This window comes from Lactuca virosa, chromosome 5, assembly GCF_052849685.1.
Source record: "Lactuca virosa cultivar CGN04683 chromosome 5, Lactuca_virosa_CGN04683_v6, whole genome shotgun sequence".
Lineage (NCBI taxonomy): Eukaryota > Viridiplantae > Streptophyta > Magnoliopsida > Asterales > Asteraceae > Lactuca > Lactuca virosa.
The window spans coordinates 437,463,624-437,484,854 of record NC_136430.1 but is presented as its reverse complement, the minus strand read 5'-3'; the positions used below and the strand labels follow the sequence as shown (position 1 = coordinate 437,484,854).

At 33.3% G+C, this 21,231-nt stretch overlaps 2 protein-coding genes, 1 long non-coding RNA gene and 1 pseudogene across 3 annotated transcripts; all 4 read left to right on the top strand.

Moving 5' to 3' along the window:
- The first annotated feature begins 600 nt into the window (after positions 1 to 600).
- On the top strand, positions 601 to 6,241 carry LOC145113719 (KH domain-containing protein At3g08620-like). Its single transcript, XM_079049776.1, has 6 exons — positions 601 to 814; positions 4,485 to 4,615; positions 5,144 to 5,239; positions 5,313 to 5,429; positions 5,531 to 5,674; positions 5,753 to 6,241. Exons 1-6 carry the CDS (start codon positions 652 to 654, stop codon positions 5,909 to 5,911), a joined length of 810 nt encoding a protein of 269 aa, XP_078905902.1. The 5' UTR covers positions 601 to 651; the 3' UTR covers positions 5,912 to 6,241.
- Positions 6,242 to 7,085: 844 nt separating this feature from the next.
- LOC145113718 (cytochrome b-c1 complex subunit 8-2, mitochondrial-like) lies at positions 7,086 to 8,299 on the top strand. Its single transcript, XM_079049775.1, has 2 exons — positions 7,086 to 7,396; positions 8,059 to 8,299. Exons 1-2 carry the CDS (start codon positions 7,227 to 7,229, stop codon positions 8,105 to 8,107), a joined length of 219 nt encoding a protein of 72 aa, XP_078905901.1. The 5' UTR covers positions 7,086 to 7,226; the 3' UTR covers positions 8,108 to 8,299.
- A 6,804-nt stretch (positions 8,300 to 15,103) lies between these two features.
- LOC145113713 (uncharacterized) lies at positions 15,104 to 18,000 on the top strand. The gene is made up of 3 exons (XR_013710834.1): positions 15,104 to 15,726; positions 16,291 to 16,382; positions 17,686 to 18,000. It is a non-coding gene; the product is annotated as an uncharacterized LOC145113713 (long non-coding RNA).
- Positions 15,222 to 15,308, top strand: LOC145118258 (U6 spliceosomal RNA; annotated as a pseudogene).
- Positions 18,001 to 21,231: the final 3,231 nt, after the last annotated feature.

Genomic DNA, 21,231 nt, shown 5'->3' with positions numbered 1-21,231 from the left:
TAGCCTTACTTTTGACCAAATCAAACAATATTTGACGATCAAAATTTGGCGGAAGCATTATACCTAAGTTGTTAAACTTAGGTCTAACGTAGGTGTTAACCCCATTACTTATCTGCCAAAAACTCCCAGTACATAAAATAACAAAACTCATAATTCTTTTTAAAAAAAATTTGTAACACTAAAACTGATCGATCTAATATGCAAATGTAGCTAAAAAAATGAAAAAAAAAGACTTTATATCCAAAAAACCGTCGCAAATAACCATTCCGCGGAGACATTAATCTCTCCGCAGAGCTCCTCGTCAGCTCCTCTGCGGAGGGATTTATGACCTGCCAAACAACTCACTCCGCGGAGGGGTTAATGTCTCCGCAGAGGACCCCGCGGAAGGATTTTTTAAACAATAAAAGTGAAACTTTTTCTGATTCCGCGGACATGACGTCATTCTGCGGTGGTCCGCAGAGGGTCCTCTGTGGAATGCATGACTATAACCGGAAAAGTCAATTTTTATGATCAAATTTTAAAATTCACCCCCATTTTTTTTTTTATAGGCGGTATTTTCCCATATATACCATATCCATAAATTAGAGACGATCAATGTCATCAAATCAGTTAACGACTTAACGTCCACCAATCTGAGCAATTGGAGATGAGATGATTCTGGTGATTGAAAAGGTAGCGGCGTGCGGTCTATTCCCGTTTCATCAGACGCCGATGCCTGATCTTAGGAGGGAACTCATCGAGACCTCATTCACTAGGTCACCGGGAATTGGCCTAGCACCTTCATCCTCTATGGCCCGGTCGTCGGCGTTTAAACGTAATTTTCCATACTTGTTTGTAAATCGACAATGTGTTATGGAGTTTATTTTTATATGCTTAATACTTGTGAATTGCCTAATTACTTACAGCCCCCATTTTTTTTTGTTTAAATTTTTTGGTTGCGATTTCTTTAGTACATTGTAGTTTTTATTTTTATCTAGTCCTTGGTGAAATTGTATGAATATCTGAGAGTTGATTATAATGGTTAGCTACGGATCCCTAGATTCGTTTTTGGTGTTCCTTAAGATTGTACTTTCTACACTGGAACTGAATATAAGTTATCTCTAGAAATAGTAATAAGTAACCAGGTTTATTACAGATCCCTCTTTCTACCTAAGTGTGAAAAAACTAATTCTTGATCTCCTACTAATTAAATAAACATGAATTATCTCTAGAAATAGTAACAGTCTTATCCAAATCCCAGTTTTTTGAAAAGTTCTTGTCAATGTCTATTTTTTTCTCTCCCTTAGTTGGAAAAATCATCATCAAATTTCATGGTGATAAATTCAAATAGGAGAAATATTGATTTGTTCGGTGTTCATTGAGTTTGGTAGGTATATCCATACTGCAAGTTTATGCTCACAAAAGTCTTAGAAGAGCGAAGAGAGAACATGAGTTTTTGTTGATGTGCTTGTGAGCTAAATAAGTTGCACATAATCAATATGCTTGATGATGGAAACATAGGAACCTGGTATCAAGTTTGTGGGTTTTGTATTTATAGAGACACTAAACTTTGGGTGTGGCAGACATATATAGTTGTGTGGGTAAATTTAAACAAAGAAAATCAATCAGCAAAGAAACATTGTTTACATTTTTTTATCTCATTTCAAAGTAACACATCAAAATGAATGTACATCATATTCTATTATACTGTCGTGTCGCCTTGAAACAAGCCAAACCATATTTCACATGCACCATGTTTGTTTAACTAAGCCATATCCAAGTTATTAGTTTTAAATTTAATAAATGAATGTATTGAGCTAAACCTATATAAGGTCTTAAATAATGTCTCATTTGTGTCATCACTTGTCAATGCATAGATTTTTTAGAAAATTGTATTAGTTATCAGTTTGGCCAAATGAGTGGTCAATTCATCCTAATTGATGAAATCTATTACTTTGGCTTGAAATTAAAAGATAACTAAATTCTTTCATATTGATTTTTCTATGAAAAGATACTTAACCTGAATCCTAGTGTCCTAATCCCTTATCCTAATGTTCCTAGTGATAAAAAAATTTTATAATGCATAATACCCAAATATAATTTCTTAGCACAATTGAAGTTGTAATGTTTACACGCCACACACAAAGAAAAAGCCTGCATGCTAGGTGCTTTTGACCGAAAAATCCCCTTCTTTTCCTGGTTTTTATTGTCCCTTTTCCATTTCCTAATTTTTGTTTATATTAATTACATAATCATATATAGGGAGTTGATACAATGTTTCCTTATCTATGCCAAAATCTAAGGCCTTGGATAACGATTTGTTTTTTTAAATCTCATAACACTTCCTCAAGAAATACTTGGCATACATGATCTATGATTCTGATACATTTGACACTGTAATATTGTTATATTCATCAATCATCATTGCACTTAAATAGATCTTAGGATCTTCAGCAGTCATGCATTGAAAAAGTAATAGAAATACCAAACTGAAATTCTATAGCAAATTGAGGATGTTAGTTTTAACAATCAAAGTTCATAGGACCTCCGTGAAATACTCCAAAAGTTGAACGACTAATAGTGTAAATGTACCCCACTATTTAAACCCTCCCCATAAATAACCCCCATAAATTTCCAACTCTTTTCTAATTTCATCATTTAATTTTCTATTTTTTTCTCCTCCTCTCTTCTCTTCTGGCAAACAAATTAACCATGTCAAACTTATATGGTCAGAACTTCAAATCCTCACCTGCTAGAGCCCATTCTTCCACACACATTTGGGCCAACACAGATGGTGGGAGGTATAATCTTTCTTTCACTTCAAGATTTTATTTTCTTAAAAGCCTTTTGTTTAATACCCACTTTAAATTTCTAATTATCGTTGCTTTTTGAATTTTATATATGTTTCGGGTGTTATAATATACCTTGCAGCTCATACCTGGAAAGTCTCTTAGAAGAGAAAGAGAAGGTGGCTTTCTATGTACATGACATTCCTATTTGCAATAAATTGTTGAATGAAGGTTCGGATCTAATTCTTCAATTTGAGACGTTTTATTTCCTTGTATAATTTTATTGTTTTTATCTTGATCTTGTAGAAAAAAAAACTTCACTTTAAGTGAGGATTATTGGATCTTTTATATCCATCTGGTACATGTTTCAAATAATCTTCTAAGGCTATGTTTGGCAGAAAAGCTAGTTGGTAGTTGATAAGCTAAAAAGCTAGCTTACAAAAAAAATGACTTTTGGTAAAAACTATCTGATATGCTAGAGGAATATATAAAAAAGACATGTAAAAGAATATTTTTTCTATGATTAATTAAGGGTATATTTGGTAAATTTTAAAAAAAGGCTCTTAAAAAGTTAGTCTAAGTGGCTTTTAAAAATCTAGCATATCAACTACTTGTTAGCTTGCCAAACATGTCAATTTGAAAAAAAAAAATCGAAAAATAAGCTAGTTGTGACGTGCCAAACACTGCCTAAATGTGTATTGATTTTATGCCTCTAGTGGACCATAGTTAGATGATGTGTATATTTAATGAGGAAAATACAATGTCAATGGTTTTTTTTCATGCTAAGATGACGTGGATATAACCATTACAGTAATGACAACAAACTATTAGCGGTGGACGGTGGTGGTGGTAAAATGACGTGTATAAGACAACATAGGACCGTACGAAAGTTGTTACATTCTATTTAAAGTACATCTATAGATGGAATATCAACTTTAAGAATCATTTAAGTTAAATAGTTATTCAGAAGCAATCAAATATCCAACGTCAAACCCGTGATAATTGATACTATTTCTATCTTTATTTTTGTTCTTATTATCTTTCAGGCTATTTAGTTGTTTCATTGTTATGATGATTATTGGTAAATCTATTATAAATAGGTTTTTTTTTTTTTTTTTTTTTTTTTTTTTTTTTTTTTTTTTTTTACTTAATGGGCTTGATAAGTTAAGCACTTAATCTGGAGAGCTACACATGGTTGTTTCTTTTTTCACTTAATCTAGATATGGGTTAAGCTAAAAAAAACTGGCTTAAAGGGTTAAGAAACTAACATTTTATCGATTTGCATTTCTTCTTTTTTCCTCTCAAGTCCTCTCACATTAAAATTGATAAATATTGTGAAATTTGGTTTTGTGGAATTGAAGGGTAAAATGGTCATTTAATCTGAGGCAGCTTATTTACTCTAGAAAAGAAACATGCATCGTATACACAACACTCTATCCACACAGACATCATTACCCATTCATCCACTTTACCCGTGCATGAGTTGATGGGAGAAAAAAAAAAGATACCGTTTGTTGTTTATATACTCATTCAAGGTAGCATTTAATGCTAGCATTTTTGCTGTTAATCTTTTTTGGTACGTTGAACTACTCATGGCTTAAATAGTCATCCCTTTGGTAAAAAGAACTAACATGTAGCCCGCAATTACCTTTCACTATATTTTTAAAAGAAAATTTATTAACTGTGAATAACATTATTACTTTATTTCATCAACAGAGATATTGAAGATTTCTGAGATGATACCCAACCAGGGTTATAATGACTTTGAAAGACTGCAGCTTGGAAGCCCTAATCGTTTGAATCATAATTTAGGTCATTGGGATAGAAATTCTCCTCTTCAACATCAGGTGAATATATATTTGTGCTCATATGGTATTCTTTCCATTTTTCTTATACATAGCAAAAATATAATATGATAATATTTACCAACTCTTCTCTTTCGTATTATTAAGTTGACTTGATTAACATTTGAGCATTCGAGGGTATATTAGTCCTTAAAAATCTAATCTTTGATTTAGGATTCGCCTTTCTTTAATCAATCCTTAGAATCTTGTTATATTTTTCAGTTAGAAGTACAACATGTATCAAGATGTCACCAATAACAATCTTACTTTTTAACTTGTTAAAATTTCGGGTTTCCTTTTACATATGATGCGTATTAATCCATTTTATAATTTAAGGTAAAAAGTGTTGCTTTTATAGAAGAAAAAAGAGGAATTTAGAGGTTTGAAAGACCATTGCTTTTATCTCATTTCAAGTTTATATCTACATTCACCTTCATGCTTCACTTGAAACACCACAACATCGATATATACTTTTTACAAGTTTGGTTTGGCTTCATTTATTTAATATATTTTTAAACATGATTTATCCAGACAACACTACAAGGACCTCCAATTGGTCATGGCCAAAGTTCCTTACTTACAAAGAAGTTGGTACGCTTGGATGTGCCTGTTGATAGATTTCCTGGTGTAAGTAATAAAAATTGATTTACTTACATATTAAAATAAGATGGAAAATGTTTATTAATCTCCTGGATATCAGTTCAACTTTGTGGGAAGGCTCCTTGGTCCTAGAGGCAATTCCTTGAAGCGAATAGAAGCTCTCACAGGATGTCGTCTCTTCATCAGAGGAAGGGGTTCCATGAAAGACCCTAACAAGGTACAACTCCTCTAAATATCATTCAATGCATTCATCACAAAACATTAAAAAAAAAAAAAAAAAAAAAAAAAACCCTATTTTGATAACATTCAACCATTAAGGAGGAGCGTTTGAGGGGAAGACCCGGCCATGGACACCTTAATGAACCACTTCATATACTGATCGAGGCGGAATCACCTGAAAATGTTGTTGATGGAACACTCAAACAAGCACAGGAAATCATCCAAGAATTGCTCAAACCTGTGGTATGTTTTCACTTTTCAGTATCGGTGTCGGTGTCATTGTCAACCTGCTAACCATTTTTTACTTGTTTCGATTGCAAGAATTATTCTAGGGATCTATACAAAAGGCAACAGTTACGAGAACTGGCTACACTGAAGTCCCTCTTTGGAGAAGACAACTCTCAGCCCAGTAGCAGTAAATTTCCATGTGGGTGTGGCGCAATGAAGTGCACCACAACCGCTAGGAAAGGGGCCATGTAGTCCTTTTTCTCATGCATAGGGTACAACCGGTTGATGTATGCCTATTATCGAGTGGTCAACTTCTACAATCTTTGCTGAAAAAAAAACAAGTAAAGGATCTATGTAGTATGTACAAAGTTTGTTCGCATTTTCTTTTTCTTTTGTTTTATTTTTAGTGTAGTTATGTTTGCTTGGTGTTGTTCGGTCTTTTGAACCATTGTTGATTGTTTCTTTTTTTTGGTTGTTGCTTGTGTTATGTATTATAAGCTACATGTTTGTTTTGTGTGATGTGTATATAGTGTCTAATAAATAGTTTTTAGCTTTTATATAAGGTTGTGTCTGTAGAGACGAGAGATCAAAGTCTATCCCCACCTTTTTCCCATTGTTTGTGAGACAAAAAACCTCATTGACATAACTTATTGTCCGAGATGCATGCCAAACAAAGTGCACAATTCTCATGTTATATCATGCTTTCTCATGTGTAACAAATGTGGTGTGGACCAATCTGCCAGGTAAAGGGTTGTGTATATGAGAATGATTGATCGATCGAATCTTTTAATTTCTTAATTTAGTGTTAGCTTTAACTCTTGTTATGATTAAGTGATTTAAAATTTACTTATTTTACTATTTTTAAATTTTTGGCTCATTATTTTAAACATCAATGTTTATAAAGTAATGTAATGTAATGTAATTTATAAGTTTTCTTGTATTTATCTAACAAAATAAACGAGTTCCATGACTTCCATTTTTATTGGACATTCAGGCAATAAGGTTATGTTTGAAAAAAAAATTAAGTTCTCTTATAAGTTAGTTTATTGTAATTTGATGTTTTGGTAAAACAATAAAAATTGATTATTGTAGTTTATAAAGTAGTTTATAAGTGAAGAGAGTGTTTACTAGTCTCTAATTGAGTCAAGGTCTGATTGAATCATGCACAACCCATGACTAAGTAAGAGATATATAAGAAACATCAGGACTGAATCAAAGGTTTCTAACATATGGTATAAAACATTTTGAATCAACCGAATCATACTAGACTTTTATAAGATTAATAATTATCATATCATACATCCTCTGACTTATAATTAAACAAGCTTCTAATTTACCAAACATGGCCTGCTTTAGAGGCCGTGAAGCCTAATGGATCACTGGCCCAACAATAAAATCATGATTCGATTGAGATTCCTAATTTTCTTTGAAACGAAATCAATTTTGGGGTTTCTTTTCAAAAGCAAAATTTGGTTTCGATCTCTCTTGTTCCTTGACCATTTTCAATTTCAAACCCTGATTTTTGAAGATACTAGTTTTGATCTCATCAGATCGGAGCAATTTTAAGATGGGGAAGATTCCGGTGAAGATCAAGTCGGTTGTGTACGGCCTGTCACCGTTCCAGCAGAAGGTGATGCCTGGTCTCTGGAAGGACTTCACCGGTAAGGTTACACACAAGGTCACCGATAACTGGCTCAACACCATCCTCCTCGTCGGTCCTGTCGTCGGCGTTTACACGTAAGTCTCAATAAGAATACCAGCTTCTTCATTTTTAACCGATTTATGTTCATATGTTTGTTTCTATACATTTGAATAACCTAAATCTCTAATTTGCTTTAGCTTGAACGTTTTCTCCTGCTTCTGTACTTTCAGTTTATTGTAGTCTGTGGTGACTTTCTATGGATTTGTGATGAGTTTATTATGTTATATAGCTATGGATTTGTATATTTCATATGTGATGCATTTTGAATTGTACCCTTTTCCTTGGAATTGACTAGAAATAGATTCAACTTAACAATCTACATGCTTAAATCTATACGTGGTGCTCATTTGCAATATGAGAAAAGGGTTAATGTCATAAATTTGTGCACAGGCGATAGAAAATGCAACTTGCATATAAGTTAGCACGAAGTTTATATTAAACAAGTTAATTGTGTGTATTTGGATTCAAAAGAGAGAATTTTTGTATGATTTGATCAAAAATTGTCAAAAGATATACGCATCACAGGCAATGTAGATGCTTTTTTATATCCTTTAGTTAGTAACTTTCTTGATGATAACATATCTGAACTAACTATCATCAAGAAGGGATTAAAAGAAAAGAAAAAAAAACTCTTATTTTTTCTTAAGATTTTTCATGTCCTGGATATTGGTATTGACTATCCTATGTGGGTTTGCAGGTATGTTCAGAGTTACCAGGAAAGAGAGAAAATGCACCATAGGTTCTAAACACATTCTACATTGGTGTCATCTTTCTTGAAAATGAGAAAGAGAGAGATCAATGCCTCTTTCCATTAAATAAACAAACATAAATTTATATTGGGGATTAATAAGCTTTTTTTTTTTAATTGTGATGAATGGAGCTGTATTTGCTAAGCTCCTAAACTACATCTTTTGTTACTATTCAATTTGTTTTCTCTATTCTTAATTGTCATAACTGAAAAAGAATCCTTTCGCAACATGTCCGAATGTTATATATATATATATATATATATATATATATATATATATATATATATATATCCTTTGGGCTGTTTGTTAAATCGTGATGAATGTTGAACTGAATGGTTCCAATACCTTAATGGTTAAGAGAAGGTAATGTTGCTTAACTTTTCAGAAGCAGTTCCAAGGCTTTTGATTTGTTCAAAGCTGTACCAAACGCCCTGAATGCACCTATGAACGGTTTCATTCAGAAGTTACCAAACGGAAGTTTTCATTTTTTTGCTTCTCTTTATTCTGTTGCCGCTTGTGTGTTTGATAAAAAAACATCAGAACTAGGGGTGCAAACGAGTCAAGCTACTCGTGAGCTACTCGAGATCAGATCGTTAAAAGCTCGACTCGAAACCAATTTTAAACGAGCCCGAGCCAAGCTCGAGCTTAATATTAAGCTCGTTTATTAAACGAGCTCGAGCTCGAGCCTATGTCACTAAGCTCGATTAGGCTCGCGAGCCTAAACGAGCCTTTATGTAATATAATTTATTATTATTTTTATATATTAAAATAAAAACATATTTGGGGATTAGGGATTCAGGTATTAGTCAACGAGCTTCTTAACGAGTTCGAGCCGAGCTTAAACTTATTTAGGCACGTTAGACAAAAAACAAGCCGAGCCCGAGTCGAGCTTGTATAATTATTTACGAGCTCGAGTCGAGCTCAGTGCAAGAAGCTCGAATCGAGCCTCGTATAACTTAAACGAGCCCGAGTCGAGCCTGACCAGACCCGGCTCGTTTGCACCCCTAATAAGAACTTACTAGATTAATTCACGTGTCCTCATTAAGTTGAATATAAACAACACTTTACAGGTAGGTTATGTTAAGATTATTGTTTATAATCATAATAAAAAAAAGTTATATAAAAAAATCAAGAAAAGCTTTGAAATGCCAGCCTGAATGTTTTGATACAGATTTGAAAAATGATATATTATGATGATGCAAACATATTATTTAACCTGTCTGTCTATTTTTGGCTTTTTGGCATCTAATATTGTTCTAAGATGATAAATGTTCATGAAAGAAAAATTCATGGAATTTTTTGGGTGCATTATTTTCCTACAAGATGAAAGAGGCACTTTAAAGATCATTTTTCATGTTAAAAGCGTTCCATTGGAACATAAAAATGTAAGTAAGTGGTCGTTTGATAGAGATTCTGATCGGGTCCAAAGCTAGGACTCGGCCCACATTTTCCAAGCAATGTTTTTGATTTGCTTCAAACCCTCTTGACTCGGTCGTAACTTCTGATCTAGGCTACCACTTCTCTTCTGATTCTGTCTGGAAGAAAAATCAGACTGAGTTTTACTCTTCAGTTATGGACTCGATCCTCGGTTTAAGTGTTTGGTATCCATTTTTGTTTCTGACTCTATCCAAATTCCAAGCCTCTAACCCAGTCGGTTTCTAACTTAGTTTGTAACTATCAAACGACCATTAAACTGTGTTCGGAGGTGTTTGAGATTTGTTTACTTAAACTGCTTATTAGCATATTCAGTATGATACTATTAGTAAGATAATTTGAATAATTTGACTACTTAAAATAATTGTGGTTATTTTGGTAATGGTAATAAACATTTATGAGTTAGCTATTTTATCTTTAACTTATTAGTTTATTATGATTGATATTGTTAATAAAGACTTTTGAATAGGTTTTTTTTTTCTTTTATTTAATTATATTAGCTTAGTTTTGTATTGTTAATAAACACCTTTGGATAAATTGTTTAATCTTAATTTATTAGCTTATTGCGGGTTTATACCTCTAATAAGCACTTTAAGCGTTAGGTTGCACAGTTAGCTTCTATAAGAAACAATATATCCATTGCACTTTGGTACTATGGGGGTGTTTGTTTTAGCTTATTTTTTATCAGCTTATTTTTTGGGCTTATAAAAAATTAGTGTTTAGGTTAGCTTATTAGATTTAGCTTATGAGCTTATTTTATCTAAAAATAAGCCAAATGAAAACAATTTTTTTTTTCCAAATGATTCGTTTATTTGTCTATATTTACATATTTACCCTCAACCCTAAATAACTTTTATTTTCCCAACACTATATTATTCTTCTTTAGTCATTTTACAAAAATAAGTTAATCCAAACACTATTTTTTAAAAATCTTTATTAGCTAATAAGTCATAAGCTAATCCAAATATTTTTTTATCTTATAAGCTAATAAGTTCTTAAGCTCTTAAGCTCATAAGCATAAGCCCAAAAAAATAAGCTTACACAAACACCCTCTATAGAACATAATCCTTTTTTTCTTTTGAAATGTGCATTGTAACCCACAATTAGACTCAATGTAAAATATGATTACTCATTATGACAATTAAAGTAATTGACCTAATTTCTCGTATTTACTTTAATGACCATCATGCCCGAAAAATTACATTTTTGATTAAATCAAGTTTGTTTAGATGTGTCAATAAGACCATTGATATGTGACATAAAATAATTTTGTAGTTTGACATTCGTGCATTATATAAATCAGTACATTTCATTTCAGGTTGTCTTTTTCTACATATTGTATAATTTGAACTCATTATATATGACACATTGATACGTGTATGTGTTGATGCTTGAGGCGGCCTCCATGGCGAGTCCCAATAACCACTTTTTGTGACACTTTTGTGATGATTCCTTGATTATCGTGAATACCCTTGTATTGAGTTTAACTCCCCACTATCCATATTATCACGCAGCATATTTATTCATTTAGGATCATGGTAAACCGCAGGCACCAATGGTTCCTCATTTTTAGTATTTCCTTTACTATTTAAATGTTATATATTTGTATCTAGGAGAAGAATTATTAGTAAAATATTTATGTTCACGATTCTTATTTTTTTGGGAGATTAGCCATCTCGAATTGGTCCTATCTTGGAGATTAGCCGTCATACCTAGGGGTATCAATTGTTGACACGACACGACAAAAATACACGACACGAAACGAAATTGGGACGAAACTGAAATTCATATTCGTGTTCGTGTCGTGTTCATGTTAAGTGTAAAAAACATGATGTCGTGTCATGTCGTGTTCGTGTTTAAGATGCTTCACGAAATTGAAACGATTTAGCATTTATTTGTCGTGTTTTACGTGTTTGTCGTGTTTTTCGTGTTATGTATGATTAAATATTAATTAAATAAACTAATTTTTTTATTACCTTATCTTTTTCGTGTCGTGTCGTGTTTGTCGTTTTTAATCGGTTCGTTTTCGTGTTAGTTAAAAAAACACGACATCGTGTCGTGTCGTGTTCGTATTACATAAAATTGTGCCGTGTCGTGTCGTGTCAGACAAAAGCACGATACAATGGCCTGATTTGCCACCCCTAAATTCATACCCGAAAAATTACATTTTCGATTAAATCAATTTTGTTTCGATATGTCCATAAGACCGTTGATATGTGACATAAATAATTTTGTAATTTGGCATTCGTGCATTATATAAGTCATTACATTTCATTTCAGGTTGTCTTTTTCTGCATATTGTATATTTTGACCTCATTATATATGACACCTTGATACGTGTATGTGTTGATGCTTGAGGCCGCCTCCATGGCCAGACCCAATAACCACCTTTTGTGACACTGTTATGATGGTTCCTTGATTATCGTGAATACCCTTGTATGGAGTTTAACTCCCCACTATCCATATTATCGCGTGACATATTTATTCATTTAGGATCATGGTAAACTGCAAGCACCATCCTCATTTTTAGTATTTCCTTTACTATTTAAATGTTATGTATTTGTATTAGTATTTCCTTTACTATTTAAATGTTATGTATTTGTATTAAGGAGAAGAATTATTAGTAAAATATTTATGTTGACGATTCTTATTTTTTTGAAAGATTAGCCATCTCGAATTGGTCTTATCTTGAAGATTGACCGTCTCGAATCGGTCTCTATCACACCTCATAGTCCTTATGCATTGCAAATTATACTTCTAAGAGTCTAAATAATAGCATATGTCTGAAATCCAAAAAATATATCGTGAGCACAACATTTTTGTCCTCCGTAATATTATGTTTTACTACAATCTAACAAAATAAAATAAAATCTATAAAAACCACATAATATTCCAACAGAATCGAATGCGCTTTATGCCAATCCCATCTTAGATTAAAATAATTGAACTTAGTTTGACTCAGTTTGTTATATTAAAACTTATTTTCTAAAGCATGTTTATAATGGAATGAAAACAATAGTGATTCATTTTAATAGCCTTTGGTATCGATTGAAATAATTTTTGGATTCTAATACAAAGATATAAAAATGTGTCATTTAGTTGAAAACTGTTAATACTAAACATTTCAAACTTAAGGGACGATAAATATATTTTAGGAAGTATTTAACGTAAATGAAAGCAAACTATAAATTATATATGCTCGAAATCCAACATGGAATCATTTCGGTGTTGATGGGCATTCGGTGTTGATGGGCATTCGGTGCAGCAAGGTGACCCCTTGGGCCCTCTTCTTTTTGCCCTCGTTTTGCACCCGCTTGTGCACAAGATTAGAGACAATTGTAAGCTTCTTCTCCATGCTTGATATCTAGATGATGGGACTGTCATTGGGGATTCAGAGGAGGTGGCTAGAGTGTTGAACATTATTCGGTTGTATGGTCCAGGCTTGGGTCTTGAGTTGAACATCAAGAAACGGAGATTTTTTGGCCCTCCTGTGATGGTAGGAAGCTTCGTGCTGATTTATTCCCAACGGATATAGGGAGACCTTCTTTGGGGGTGAAGCTCCTTGGGGGGGCTATTAGCAGAGACGCAAAGTTTATTAGCGGGCTGGCCATGAAGAGAGCGGTCAATGTTGTTGATTTGATGGGCCTTCTTCCCCAACTATGTGACCCACAGAGTTAGCTCCTTTTGCTCCGATCATGTATGGGCATTGCAAAACTTTTCTTTGGTTTAAGGACATGCCAGTCGGTACACATAGAAGAGGCAGCTTTGTTCTTTGACCAATGATTGTGCAGGTCTATCGAGGATATGGTGGTATGTGGAGGCCCCTTCTTTAGAGACATTCAGTGGCGCCTGACTTCCTTACCTATTCGTTTCGGTGGTTTGGGTTTGTACTCGGCATACGAGGTTTCCTCCTACGCATTTGTAGCCTCGAGGGCCCAATCTTGGGCATTACAAGACCACATCTTACGTGACAGTGACGTATTTGGTATGGACTCGGATTACCTATGTGCTATGACTCGTCTTCGCGATACGATTCCGGGATTTGAATGTAGCGGTTTCACTAATAAGGACACCGCCCCCCCTAAATCCCAAAAAGCTTTGGCGTGTGCCCTTTTTAGCAAAATCGTCCAAGATATGGAAGTCGACTTCAACATGACTGTCAGACAGAAAGCAGTCTTTGAGTGTCTGCGGGCACCTCATGCTCAGGATTTTCTGCTAACTATCCCTATTGATGGTCTTGGCCAACATATGTCTCGTGTGGAGTACCGAACTATCCTTCGTTACCGCCTCATGATTCCCATATTCCCAATTGACGAGATATGCCCAGTTTGCCGCAAGGCATGTTTGGATACCTTTGGGGAACACGCAGTTCATTGTAGACAGCTCCCTGGTTTCAAGTACAGACATGATGTGGTTCGGGATGTTCTCTTTGATGCTTGTCGGCGTGCTGGTATTTCTGTGAAGAAAGAAGCGCCAGTGAACTTTTTGACGGACCCGCAGGATGGAAGGTCCACATTTAGACCTGCTGACATTTTGGTCTTTGGATGGATAGGAGGGAAGCATGCGTGTGTGGATCTTACTGGGGTCTCCCCTCTCGTTGGTTTGGGGAGCGGAGGTTTCACAGCAGGGCATGCCGCTTTGAAAGCCGCTGCGTGCAAAGTGGTAAAGCACGAGAATGCATGTATAGAAAATCAACATGTGTTTGTACCTTTTGCATTCGATACATTTGGTTTTCTCGCACCAGAGGCGGTGGAGCTCCTCAATAGAGTCCAACCGGTCATGCATTCTAATGTCATATCTCCTAGATCCACAAATGTTGTTTTCAAAAGAATTGGTTTTGCCATCCAGAAATGGTTAGCGGCGCAGTTTGTTGCCCGTTTACCTTCAATCGATATGTATTGAACTTTTATTTTTCAATCAATTGGCTAGTTGGACCAAAAAAGTAAAGTCATTTACTTTAAATTTCAATTATTATATGGTATTTTTTATGAATACCCTTTTGTTAAAATAGTATAAAATATAAAAGAACATGTTGTTTTATTATTTAAATATGAATATAATTTATGTTTACTTTAATCAAAATAAATTATTTCATTAATTCATGATTCAAAATACCTAGTGGATATAATTGCATGACGAAAAAAAATAACTTTCAATAACTAACGATGACCTACGAAATTCTTAATTGACTTTATTCTCATCATAATATTTAAAGTTTTCTTGTAGTTGAACGTTTTAAGTGTATATCAACAAATGGGTAGATCACTTCAACAGTTGTTGTTTACGTGTATATTATGTTATATATATATATATATATATATATATATATATATATATATATATATATATATATATATATATATGTGTTCTTAATTTTTAGAAAAATAAGTTGGTTGAAATTTTTATCAAAGATAATTATGGATGAATATTTATAATAGAGTACAAAATAATCCACCATTTTTTTAATTTATGATATATGATATTTTTATATATTTAAGAAAAGCCATTGATTCCCTAATTAAATAATTTGTAGATACAAAGGATACATTTTACTTGATTGGTGAAATACAAAACTATGAACAGTCAAACTAGTTGGCTTTGGACTCCGCTCGTCCCACATCGATCAGGAGAAAGAACCTGATTATTGTTTATATGGTGAAGCTCTGCAACCAATATCGTTCATTCGGGGACATCCGATAAAATTGGAACGATACAGAGAAGATTAGCATGCCCGCGCACAAATCGACAAATGGTCCAAATTTTTTTTATACCCCTTCGCCGAAACCCTAATTCTAGCCTGAACGCCTGAGAAATTTCTTCGCTGAAACCCTAATTCCCCTTCTTTTCCTTAATGTGATTTCAGCAACCGTCATCAGTGAAGTTTTTTTTGATTCATTGTATTTTTTTTATTATACCTCGTTATGTTGTATTAGCACTTCGCCGAAACCCTAATTCTAGCCTAAACGCCTGAGAAATTTCTTCGCTGAAACCCTAATTCCCCTTCTTTTCCTTAATGTGATTTCAGCAACCGTCATTAGTGAAGTTTTTTTTGATTCATTGTATTTTTTTATTATACCTCGTTATGTTGTATTAGCACTTTCAGAATGAAACACCAGCGGAGAGGCCTTTGGTGGATTTTGAGTGTGTGTACACTTTTTTTGGTTCGTCCTCATGTGCACCAGGTATCGATTTATGAAGCTATGTCTGTATGTGTTTCGTTTACGCGCTGATGTTTGATTCACTTTTGCAACTTCAGTTTCTTAGTGTCATCTAGGTAGGCAGCCTCAGGCGCATCTTTGCTTAATTGATATAGGAAGGATACTACCATGCATTTTAGGTACTAAATTTGTTGATTTGTGTTGTCATGCGACCATTTGCCCAATGCCCACCTGTTGTTTGATAGAATTTCTATATGAAATGTCCTTCTTTAGCACGATTTGATTGTGGGTATGATTGTAGTGGTTGTTATAATGTTGTGGTTTTGCTGTATACAAAATAATTGATAATGGGGTATCATCTGCAAGTTCATGTTGGTTTTACATTTCCGTTCGTTTTCAAATGTAGACATTGATGGGAGATATTAAAGTGAAATTGTTTTGTACACATGGATGTGTTCATGTAAACATTTAACTGACAAAAAACGAGTTATAGTAAAATGTTGCATATTTATGTAATGAAGATCATCAATCATATGAGTTTTGGACCTTGAAACATTGGATTTGATATTGTATTACCATGGCCTTTAGGGTTTGCTAGGGAATATAGAGGAAAGTAGAGGTGGCAAACTGGAAGAGTTGTGTAATGAGTTCAAATGGAGCAAGTACTTTCAGTCAAACAGGTCAGCCACATTGATTTGTCAGCATGTTTTCTAAATAATTAAGATGTTATACCTGATTACATAATTATACTATTAAAATATCAATAAACTTCTTCAATTAAATGATTTATGATGTATTTTTTTTTTGAAAGAGTGATTTATGATGTAAATATTTGAATACACTTTGAGTGATGTTTGGCTAATTCGATCCATTTAACCAATTTCATTCTTAGTTAAGTTCTTAAGTTTTAACCATCTTACTCCTTGAATATGCAATATAATCCACACTTAGATTTTTTTGTAATATGTTGGAATTGCTACCTTGGAAAATGTTTGTAAGCTCTTCTTGTGGCTTATGTGAAAAGTATATGATATAATTATCAACTTGTTTTTCAATAGATGGGTAGAAATATTTTCATATTTCGAACAAAGTGCTTGTACAAGTCTTTTTGTGGCTTATGTAACACCCCTAAGTTTGCCTTTACTTATGTTGGGTATCTCAAATATACTAACAAATTATATATAACTTCTTTGGGGTTTCCCTATAAACTAATTTATCTGATCTATTAAAAAATCTATTTTAAGGATTAAAAAGGATATGAGATTTAGCAGGAAATGGGTACGTAGCCAATATGGAGCTCTTTTTGGCATGCTTAGTTTCCTTTTACTAAAAATATTGGTTGTCATCTATGCCATTTCCATCATCCATAGTAAGTATAAATTTTATGTGCTAAGTGCTATTTTCAGTTTTGATTGGTGGCAATCTTCTTATATGAAAACATAACTAAGTAATTAGTTAATCATATTAGTGAATATATAATTAAGAAATATTAGAAACAATGGATCATTAATTTTGCTTGTCTAATTTGTTTTAATTAGTAAACTATCAGTAAATATTTGTATGTATTTTGGTGTTGATTCAATTTTGTCTCGGATTATGTTTTAATTAGTATACATATTTTGGTAGTGTTTGGTATGCATTAACCAAAGAGGGAAAGGAATGGTGTGTTACTATGGAATGAAAAAATCATGTTTGTTTAACACACAGAAAGACCCAGATTTGCATTCCATGGGGAAGGAAAGTTTTTTTCTCCATTCCTTGATACTTTGAAATTTTTAATATAAATTATTTTTCTTCGTATAATCTTCAATAATAGTATTTTTTTTTAGAGAATTTCAAAGCTTCAACTAAACTAACTTTTTTAATTATAATTATATTTTGAGATTTCATGGTATTTTGTTTTTACAAAAGATCTTTATTTTATTAAAGTTTATTTCCATAAAATCAACATTTATTTACTTATTTATTTATTTATCATCAAAGGGCATGTAGCCTAACGGTATCAACAATCAAGTATGCTGGAAATGTGTCCCTAACCTTGGCCTCAACCAATTTGTTAAGGGTTCAAGACTGACGAGGGACACAAATGTAGATTCATGAGTAGAAGCAAAATTAGGGGGTATGTGAGTTAGATTATCAGAAAAAGTATTTATCAGCTTATTTATTTTTAATTTTCTAATTGTACAAAACAAACATGTTCAATGACTTAAAGTCAACCAAACATGGCAACTTAATGTAATGATCCATTCCATTACTTTGTTCGTTCAATTCCATTATACCAAACACACCTTAAATCCATGTTATGCAAACTTCTATACTTCTATACTTACGATTTCCTTTGTCATTGACATCTATACCCCATCTTTGCATTGTAGCGTGTCACTGTTGTCCACTTGGCCAATGAGTTGTGTTAAGAGTGAATATGTATGTGTTTACCTCTCACACTCATGATATCCTCCCTTGACCTTTTGATGTGGGGTTCGAGTAAGTTTTGTCCTTGTGTTAAAAGCTTAATATTTCTCGATCAGAGTTTGTTAGCCTTTGGATTTGGGTGTTGCATGTTTCATTGCATACCTTTTGACTTTAGCATGTGCATACATCATCCTGAGATCTCTACATTGAATTGAAGCATGTTGGATGTGAACATGGAGCAACTCCCTTTGGAGTGTTTTGTTCCCAAATGACCACCACTAAGTCACCTTGGTGGTGGATGCTAAAAGCAATTACTTAGCATATGTGTTGATATTCTTGGAGGTATAGTGATTCAGTAGGCCACCTTGGTTTTTCTTTGATGAAACTAGTTCCTTGTTGGGACTATTTTTTATATTGATTTTATTTAGATAGCTTCATGGATTTATTATCATTTGGTTTTCAGCTTGAGCATTTGTTAAACTAGTTTGATTGATGTTATTATATATTTATATGGTTGGGAGAATTTTGTTATATACTTGTACTTTTTAGGGGAATTAATTTAGAAATGCTTTCCATTGATAATTATGTTATGAATGTTTTCCCACTTAAAAAATTATATTTTATTTTGTGAGACCATTCGTTGTTTTGCAAAATAACAACATTACAAAATGTGAATAAATAAAAAATATGAAGAAATAGTTTTGCAAAATCAATTTCATAGTATTGAATAATTATTGTGTTATAAAAGATAGATAAAATTGTGTGGTTGCTCCATATGGTTTGGCAAACAGACTAAGGTCATCCGTTGTACCCACCACTAACCATTAGTGGTGGGTGTCATATCATCACCACTAACTACCACTAAACATATAGGATATCCACCACTATCACTCCATTTCACATCATTTTTTATTTTTAATTCAAAAATACAACTTTAAAATTAAAAAAAAATAATAGAATTTTTTAACTAGTTTTTCATTCAATAATAAAGAAATATTACATTAATATTAAAAACAAAATTACGAACTAAAAAAAATAAAAAATAAAAAATAAATAAAATAAAAGAACTAATCTTTGTTCATGTTAAATTGGTACAAATGATCCGCAACATCTTCGCGAAGATTGAAACTCGTTTCACCGTTATGAATTTCAACAACTCGTGCTCAAAATTCAGTCGTTTCAGGTACGAACTCTTCAACCGATATGACAATGTCGTCCAGATCATACATGCAAATCGTTCGACCTTCATCTTCAATAATCATATTATGCATTATAATACATGTTTCGACCATTCGTTTAATTCTATCTTTATCCCATAGTCGTGTAGCGTATTTCACTACATGTCATGTCTGTTTGAGGACTCCAAATGCCCTCTCGATATCCTTTCTCGTTGATTCCTGCCTTTTTGTGAACAACTTTGCATTTTCACTTCGAGGAAACGAGTATGCCTTCATAAATGTAGAATAATCAGGGTATATCTCATCACAAAGATAGTAACTGTATTTGTACGAATGCTCGTTCACCGTGAACAACATATCAGGTGCTTTGTCGGTCCAACTATCGTTGAAAATATGAGACTGATCAAGAACATTAATGTCGTTGTTAGACCCCACAACTCCAAAAACGAATGTTATATCCACAAATCTTGAGATGCAACAACTTCTAATAATCTAGTTGGCTCACCTATATCACATCGCGTAAATTGATCACGCCACACATTTGGGCATTTTTCCCAAGCCACATGCGTAAAATCTAGACTACCAAACATACCCGAAAATCCATGCCTCTCTTCATGAGCCAAATATAATCTCTCAATATCACGTGGAGTAGGTTTACGCAAATATTCTTTGTGAAAAACCTCATACACACATGCACAAAACCAATCTACACAATCAATTGCGGTCCTCTCGGATACATTTAAGTACTCGTCAGATGCATCAAATGTTATACCGTATCCCAAATACCTAAGCGTAAGCGCATATTTTTGTATACTAGAAAACCCCATTCTTCCTCTAGCATCGGGTTTTTGTTTAAAAAATCATAACGGGCATCCAAAACATTACTAATACGTGAGAATATAGCCTTATTTAGACGGAAAGGACGTTCGAACGGATCATCATTGTAAAGACAATTATCGGCAAAGTAATCACATACCAATAAGTTGTGTGCGACTTGGCGATCACAATTGACGATCGCTCTTGAACGCGCAGCATTCGAACTTTCTTCATCGTGAATGTGTTGCACAACGTTGAAGAAGGTCGAGATGAATTCCCTGTCATCATCCAAGTCAAAATTCTTAAAGAAATTCATGTATTTTTGTTTTAGAGAATGAGAGTGTAAAATTTGATGAAAGGTGGGTGTAAAATTTGATGTATTGTGTTTATATAGGTATTGAGTTTGTACTAAAAAAATAAAAAACTTCAAAATTGGAAACTTAAACGGTCAAATTCTTCAATTTCATCCGATTGGTCGTTCAATCTCGTCGTAGCCATCACGAAACGCAACGACGACGACACACCAGGACGGTGTGCACGATCGTTGTTTGTGGCCACGTTTACCACAGACGTTTGCGTTGTTTGTATATTGTATGGTCTAAGATGGTGTTTGGCTAAGCTTATTTAAAAGTGTTTATCATTTTTTAACTTATAGCTTATTAGCTTATAGTGGTGTCAAAACCGAGTTTTTAAAAAAGTGTTTGGATTAGTTTATTTGGTATAAAAAACGTTATAAGTTGATAAGCCCATTTTAGTGTTTGACAAAAAAAAAACTTCCAAGATATGTTACACAATAAGTTACAAAGAGTTTGATAAGTTAAAGGTTAGTAACTTATCAAAAACGATCTGTCTCTCGTTCCACACCGTTATAAATTGTTTTTAAAAAACAGTCTTTCCAAAAACTCATTTTAACTTATATCGGTGTAGAACCAGTAATAAGTTAAAAAAAGTCATTTTTTAAATCAAACACCTCTAATTATGTACAACTATCAAATACACTATGTGATGGTCCTTGTGGTTTCATTTCTTGAGTGAGTAGTCCATGTGGTTTTATTTTTTCCATAATTGATTTGAAATTACGATTTTACTCTTGATTAGATTTTTTATTAATTTATTAATTTTT